The 7614-nt window shown below is 44.6% G+C and overlaps 1 protein-coding gene across 1 annotated transcript; it reads right to left on the bottom strand.

Annotated features, from left to right (window-relative positions):
• Positions 1-2325: 2325 nt before the first annotated feature.
• LOC108778096 (cyclic nucleotide-gated cation channel alpha-3) lies at positions 2326-7385 on the bottom strand. The gene is made up of 3 exons (XM_018545191.1): positions 6553-7385; positions 6040-6145; positions 2326-2616 (listed from the first exon to the last, which is right to left on the bottom strand). Exons 1-3 carry the CDS (start codon positions 7383-7385, stop codon positions 2326-2328), a joined length of 1230 nt encoding a protein of 409 aa, XP_018400693.1.
• Between the last annotated feature and the right edge of the window lie 229 nt (positions 7386-7614).

Raw genomic sequence — 7614 nt, 5'->3', positions numbered from 1 at the left:
AATTTATTGCCAAATAATTACTTATTAAATAATAAACAAAGATTAAAGGCTTATTTCAATGAAACTTGAAAACATTCAAACTCTAAAATTTTATCTTACAATTACTGTAGGCATGATCTAACAATGAATTTTCCACTAAATAATTTTCAATCCAAGAGCAATAATTTCATGATAGAATCAACAGATAGCATTTATTAGTTTAGCAGAAACGCCGCTATCTCATGTTAAGCGCCTATCTCATAATAGGGGGCTTTCTTATATATATATATATATATATGCAAAATAAAGTACATATGAAAACGTGGTTTCGGACGATTGCCTCAGGCGTGGCTTCCGCTAGCGCGACTGAATCCCGAGTGCCTGCGCGCTCATCGCTACATATTCGCTCACGCTCCGAGGCGTCAGTCATGCCCGTTGTACACATTCACAGCTGACTCTTATACACTACACATGTTATCTGTGTTAATTCCTTTTTTGCCAGATAGGTTAAAATTTCTGAAATAAAACAGAGGTTTCATTATGTTTTTGGAAGGCTCCGACGTTACCTACATGTACGATTGTACACATTGCTCGCTAATTGACTAATTTAAAAATCAGACCTAAGATTTTGTGCAGTACAGGATGATTTTGAAAGAATATCAACATGTTTAAAGGTTGCAGAAGACATTTTCTTTCCATCATGTAAACCAAAGTTTCTGAAGTTTCCCGTTTTGGGGGGAAGAGAGTTTGCGAGAGGAAGGAGGTGGTGTTAGGGGGATGTAATTGGGGTTCTGACACTGGCAAGGAGAGAGTTTGTGTGGAAGAGGAGGTGGTGTTGAGGGGAGGGAAATAGGGTTCTGTTATTGGTGGGGAGAGGGTTTGTGTGGAAGAGGAGGTGGTGTTAGGGGAAGGCAAATAGGGTTCTGTTATCGGCGGGGAGAGAGTTTGTTGTGGAAGAGGTGGTGTTAGGGGGAGGCAAATAGGGTTCAAGGGGCGGAGGGGGAGTGGGAATGTCGTCGAGGGAGATGGGAGGGAATCGCTCATTCATTGGGAGAGGGGAAATCGAGGGAGAGTCAAAGGGAGTTAGGAGCAGATATGTGATAAGGTTTAAGGTAAAATCTTCGTGAGGGACAGAAAAGTAGGAAGGTTCTGAATAATGGTGTGTGTCAATGTGAGTTTCTGTATTTGTGGCAGGGTGAGCGGGGAGAGGCGGTGGCGCAACAATCACGGGCATCACGGGTTGACGAAGCCGCGGACTCCGGCGGGGATTCTTAGCGAGGGGGCCTCTTAGACTCCCTAGTGGCGCGAGTGCGCACTAAAATTTGAAGAGGGTGTTAGATGTGAATGAAATTAAAATTGGAGTTTGCGTGCACAATATTTAATACGCATACTCCTTTTTGGGGAAGTGAAAGGGGTAAGAAAGGGAATCCAAAAAAAAATATAATCTTACTTGGAGGCTGAGACAAGGTAGCGGCGATCGGTCCCTCACGACACGATCCACGGTGGAGTTTCCTGTGGAATCTCCTGGAGGCGGACTAAATTTGTTAAATTAGTTATTTGCGATTTCAACGACGTTCGTTTTTGTATCAAAAGCTTGATTCTATCGGCCATCTTATAACCACATGAACAAGGATTAAAGGAATAACCTGATCAAGTTAGTTAAAAAAAAAAAATAAAAAAAAAATGTGTGTACTCACATAGGGCTCTTTCCGATCCGGCTTATGGAAACAGGGAGGTAACTGGCTTCCATAGCAATAAGGTCGATCGGCCAACTGAATAGACTGCTGTAAGATATCTGATATAGTCGGACTGTGTGGCTCAGTGGCTCTGCGACGAGACGGTTACTTGGACGACTCGAGGCCTCGGTTTAGGTCCCGGCACCGATGGAGCGCCTGACATTGTGTACCTTCCATCAAGCTTGACCATTTTTTCTCGGCCAAGCTCTTACATTGCTTAAAGAAAGGCGTCACTGTTTTTACTATGGCTGTGTTCTATTTAACACTCGCAACGATCACGAGCATCGTTTTTCTTTATTTGACATTTGATAAATAACAAAATGATTTCGCAATCGTTGTGGGTATTAAGTGGAACGCACCTTACTAGAGTAACACACTACCGACGTTCGGCGTCACGTACCTCACGACACGTATATACCGCACAAAATCAGGGCTTCGCGGGGAGGGGTGGTGGGCGGAGAGGAACGCAGCGGGTGGGATCTGCTGTGCGTGGTGTGGGGGCATTGTTAGAGGGGTTGGTTTGCTGGGCGTTGTGTTTTTCTTTTATACATATGTATAGTGAGGATTCTTGTTTGTAGTTGCCGTAGAGGCAATACGGCCAGATCACGTCTTAATTTGATTCATATGGCTCAGTCAAAGCCGGCAACGTTTTTTCAAAAAATATGCAATCGCCGAATCGGCGTTGTTCGAACGGTTCTTCGGAACTGGTGAGGCTGGTCGTGGTAATGTTGGTGGATGTTGTTTTCGGTTTGGTGACCGCTCCTGGGATACTAGAGAGGGGAGAGTTTGGCCTTGCGTAGTGGTGCTTCGGTGGAGGAGCATGTTGATGTTGTTGGGAAGTTTCTTGATGGTGGTCATGGTGGTGGTGTTCATTCAGACGAGTCTCTTGTTGATCGTATTGCTGAAAGGGTTGTGATGATTTTGAAAAAATATAATAATTGTTTCTTCAAAAACAAAACAGAAATTTATATGATAGTAATTTATATGATACGTAAATAAAACATAATGATGTAATGATATGTTAAGATACTTTATAAAAATAAGATTAAAATAAATAAGGTTAAAATTAACATAATATAAAAATAAGAAAACTGTAGTATAAAATAAATTAGTTTAAAAATGTTATACAAAATATTCATTTTTTGTTATGTCAATTAAATTAAACAATAAATATTTATCCACGTAATGAATTTAATTCAATGTCTTGTAATTGCAGAAACAGCTGCAGTATCAAAGCCTTTTCACTAGCGTTTTTCGAATCAACCTTGTATGATGATATGCAAGAATTTACTGAAAATCTAGATAATTTTTATGATAACTATGGCGCGAAACCATCTTTCGGTGCGTGCATCAAAATATTAAGGACTATAATTAGGATTATAATCAAGATGCAAGAATACATCGACTCTGATTAGACTTGTAACACACACGTGCAGCTAGCGAACTCTCTGGTAACGATACAAATAGACAGACTGGGTTGATTTACGTCATGTTTGTCCAACACCACCGTCGCTGACTGGAGTTGGTTATTTCGCGGGAATCATCTCGCTGGTCTCAGCAACTCTCTTTTCGTTTCGAACGCCGTCTATAACCAGCATCCGTCAGTATATCAGTCGATACTGCGACTCTGATTAGACTTATAACACACACGTGCAGCTAGCGAACTTCTTACCTTGGATGATTTTCAGAAGGAAAAATGGTGGTTTACAATGCTCGTGTTTATATATTAATTGCTTGGTGACGTCTCGCGGTAAGGGAGGTGTCATATTTTTACAAAAGGGTTTCTGCGGCAGGAACAGGGGAATGCGAGTCGGAGAGTGTTCAGAGGAACAAAAAAGGGAATGGTCATTCCAGGGAGGTACACTATGGTTACCTGCTCTGGCGGAGGAAGAGTCAGTGAGGAGGAGGAGGCGGTGTTAGAGGGAGGTAATTGGGGTTCTGTCACCCGCTCTGGGGGGAAGAGAGTTTACGAGGGGAAGGAGGTGGTGTTAGGGGGATGTAATTGGGGTTCTGTCACCCGCTCTGGGGGGAAGAGAGTTTGTGAGGGGGAGGAGGTGGTGTTAGGGGGAGGTAAATAGGGTTCAGACACTGGCGAGGAGAGAGTTTGTGTGGAAGAGGAGGTGGTGTTGAGGGGAGGGAAATAGGATTCTGTTATTGATGGGGAGAGAGTTTGTGTGGAAGAGGAGGTGGTGTTAGGGTAAGGCAAATAGGGTTCTGTTATTGGCGGGGAGAGAGTTTGTGTGAAAGAGGAGGTGGTGTTAGGGGGAGGCAAATAGGGTTCAAGGGGCGAAGGGGGAGTGGGAATGTCGTCGAGGGAGATGGGAGGGAATCGCTCATTCATTGGGAGAGGGGAAATCGAGGGGGAGTCAAAGGTTGACGGAGCTGCGAACTCCGGCGGGTCCCATTTTCTATGTCCTGCGTATTGTTAATTAACGTAGTACTTAACAATACTCTATCTTTTATCCTTCTTAGCGAGGGGGCCTCTATAAAATAAAATAATACAAAATCGTCATGTGTGTGTGTGTTCGTGTAAGGGACGGGAGAAGAGGGAGCGAGAGAGGAATTAAGAGGGGTTTCTTCGGCAAGAACAGGGGAATACGGGTCGGAGAGTGCTCAGAGGAATAAAAAAAGGGAATGGTCATTCCAGGGAGGTATACATCAGTATACATATAGGAGTGTATACATTTTAAAAATTTTTATGCATAATTACAATATTTTGTGTGTAATAAAAGTATTATTATGAATATTGACAAGCGAAAGACACCGGAGTATCTCACTCGTACTAGTAACAAATGTGTGAGACAGCGAAAGGACACCGCGAGCAGGCATCCACGTCCAATTACGCTTTCTCTCTCGATCGTGCGCCTTACGCTAAGGATAGAATATCGGAGCGCGCCCCACTACTTTCTCCCTCCGCGCTCCACGCCTCCTCCGCGCTCCCAGTAACACGTACGTGTGCGCTCGGTACGAGTGTGTAGCGCCGCGCGCCGAACGCCGAGGGACAGCATTTCTGCCGGTGCGTGTACACTATGGTTACCTGCTCTGGCGGAGGAAGAGTCAGTGAGCAGGAGGAGGTGGTGTTAGAGGGAGGTAATTGGAGTTCTGTCACCCGCTCTGGGGGGAAGATAGTTTGCGAGGGGAAGGAGGTGGTGTTAAGGGGATGTAATTGGGTTTCTGTCACCCGCTCTGGGGGGAAGAGAGTTTGTGAGGGGAAGGAGATGGTGTTAGGGGGAGGTAAATGAGGTTCTGACACTGGCGAGGAGAGTTTGTGTGGAAGAGGAGGTGGTGTTGAGGGGAGGGAAATAGGGTTCTGTTATTGGTGGGGAGAGAGTTTGTGTGGAAGAGGAGGTGGTGTTAGGGTAAGGCAAATAGGGTTCTGTTATTGGCGGGGAGAGAGTTTGAGTGGAAGAGGAGGTGGTGTTAGGGGGAGGCAAATAGGGTTCAAGGGGCGAAAGGGGAGTGGGAATGTCGTCGAGGGAGATGGGAGGGAATCGCTCATTCATTGGGAGAGGGGAAATTGAGGGGGTGTCAAGGAGAGTTAGGAGCGGATATGTGGTAAGATTTAAGGGAAAATCTTCGTGAGGGACAGAAGAATAGGAAGGTTCTGAATAGTGGTGTGTTCAGTGTATGTGTGTCAGCGTGAGTTTCTGTATTTGTGGCAGGCTGAGCGGGGAGAGGCGGCGGCCAACAATCACGGGCATCACGAGTTGACGGAGCCGCGGACTTCGGCGGGGGTTTTTAGCGAGCGGGCCTCTTAGGCGAGATTCCCTAGTGGTGCGAGTGCGCACTAAAATTTGAAGAGGGTGTTAGGTGTGAATAAAATTAAAATTGGAGTTTGCGTGCTCTTATTTTTTTTTCTATTTCGAAACGATACCCATACCCAGAATTATGCTGAAACTGTAGAATCTTGGTTTGCCGACGAGCGAGGCTCCTGATAGCACGACTCGTTTGGTCTCTGTCAAAACAATAATAAGATTCTAATTCCTTGGGATGCCTAGGCATCTAAATTTATTAATAAACTAACTTAGAAAAGATAAGGGTATGTGAAAACGGGATGTGAAAATCAAATGTGCCCAACACCTCCCTCTCAAGGTCCTGCATGACTAAATCTGCCAAAACTGGAGATAGAGGAGAACCCATAGGTGTCCCATAACTTTGCTTATAAATCTGACCGTCAAATACAAACAAAGTTGATTCAAGAATGCAAATTATGTTACTCACTCGGCGTTGGTCTCTGGCGTAGGAAGATCTCCTATAGTTGTCAGTGTCAGCGTGGCCCAATACAAACAAGCAAGATATTTCCGAGCCAGAGTAGAATATTTACCGGGCCGATACGGATAAACCCATTCCCCTTTGAAATGACTAGTTTCGTCGTGACTCGAATATGTTCAGAAACAACACAGACACTCATTTTTAGAAACGTAACATTGCTGTAAAATGCCGTAAACAGATCCAAACAGATATGAGATGAGAATTGGATGAGAACCGTTGATAAATATGTCAGAGTAAAAGGCGAAGTAGCCGAATGTTAACAAGTCTCGGCGAAATAAGCCGATGTGCCCTCAGTTGCCCTAATTGGGCTGTGGTGGGAGTGCTTCCGTCTTGCCCCGATTATTCCGCCCTCCCTTGCCTAAAGTAGTAGCTCATGCTCCGTCTATATGTTGTTGCCTCGGGATGCCTAGGCATCTAAATTTATTAACTAACTTAGAAAAGATAAGGGTAAATCTTCGGAATAGGGGAAGCAGCTCTGATCTTCTTGACCTTGACATATGTTGTCAAGGTCAAGAAGATCGGAGTTGCTTCCCCTATTCCGAAGATTTATCATTATGTTACTCACTCGGCGTTGGTCTCTGGCGTAGGAAGATCTCCTATAGTTGTCAGTGTCAGCGTGGCCCAATATAAACAAGCAAGATATTTCCGAGCCAGGGTAGAATATTTACCGGGCCGATACGGGTAAACCCATTCCCCTTTGAAGCCCTCAGCCTCACTCAGCAGGTAGTAGAAGCAACCAAACCAGTGCGCCAATATAAGCAGGATGTGGATGAGATTCAGTACGCGCCAGAAATTCGGATAAACTGTGCGCGATTCCACCATGTAATAAAAGTAGTACAGTCGATAAATTTTCAGAAATCGAGGAAATCTCGATATGGGGTTGTTGCTGACATCCAGTCCGAACACATTGAGCGGTGTCAATGCAAATATGTCCAGAAAGAAAAACTTAGAGAACAGATAGTGTCCAACCAGTTTCCATCCATCGTAAACCATGAGTCCCTGCTCCAAATAACCGGTACGAAACTGCACAATTACATCCATGATAAACACAACATCACTAAAGTAGTCAAGCATTAACCAAGTAATGTACACTAGTTCGTTCAATTCCGGTAAACTTTGACGCACGATTAGTGCCCAGAGATTGTACAGGACGCACACTGACACCACCATTAGCCAGTAATAGTACACATTTTCATCCGGATTGATGACAGTTCTGGACGATTTTCGAGACCTGCGAGATCGCTTGCGAGATCGTTTCTTTTTCTTTTTCCTACTGCTGTTGGACGTATCATCTTCGCCTTCGGTGTTGTTGAGGGTCTCTTGACTTCTCGGTCTTGGTCGGGTAGAAAACCTTTTCAGAATTGAATCTTCGCGTTTAAGAGGCGGTTTTTTTGACATTGCGGAGGACAGCTGTACAGTTGTGCGTAATTTCATCCACCGTTGATTGCTCTTTGTTCTACGGCAGAAAGATAAATAGGTTATCAATTAAAAATGGTCGCGTTCAGCAGACTCAACTGTTGCGGAGCGGATCTGTGAGCGCTCGCTGCTATTGGCTGATTTAAAAAATTATACCAATGCAGTAAGCGCTCACCAATCCGCTCCACAACGGTTCAGTCTGCTAAACGCG

The sequence above is a fragment of the Cyphomyrmex costatus genome, unplaced genomic scaffold (assembly GCF_001594065.2).
Source record: "Cyphomyrmex costatus isolate MS0001 unplaced genomic scaffold, Ccosl1.0 scaffold476, whole genome shotgun sequence".
Lineage (NCBI taxonomy): Eukaryota > Metazoa > Arthropoda > Insecta > Hymenoptera > Formicidae > Cyphomyrmex > Cyphomyrmex costatus.
This window is presented reverse-complemented; position numbering and strand designations above follow the sequence as displayed.

What these genes read in the sequence shown, in the direction of transcription:
- LOC108778096 (XM_018545191.1), bottom strand. Translation starts at nt 7,385, where the DNA reads ATGTCAAAAAAACCGCCTCTTAAACGCGAAGATTCAATTCTGAAAAGG. An exon ending in ACGCCAGAGACCAACGCCGA is followed by an intron (nt 6,146 to 6,552) that starts GTGAGTAACATA and finishes GGCATTTTACAG; the next exon opens with CAATGTTACGTTTCTAAAAA. An exon ending in GGTTTATCCGTATCGGCCCG is followed by an intron (nt 2,617 to 6,039) that starts GTAAATATTCTA and finishes CAACCCTTTCAG; the next exon opens with CAATACGATCAACAAGAGAC.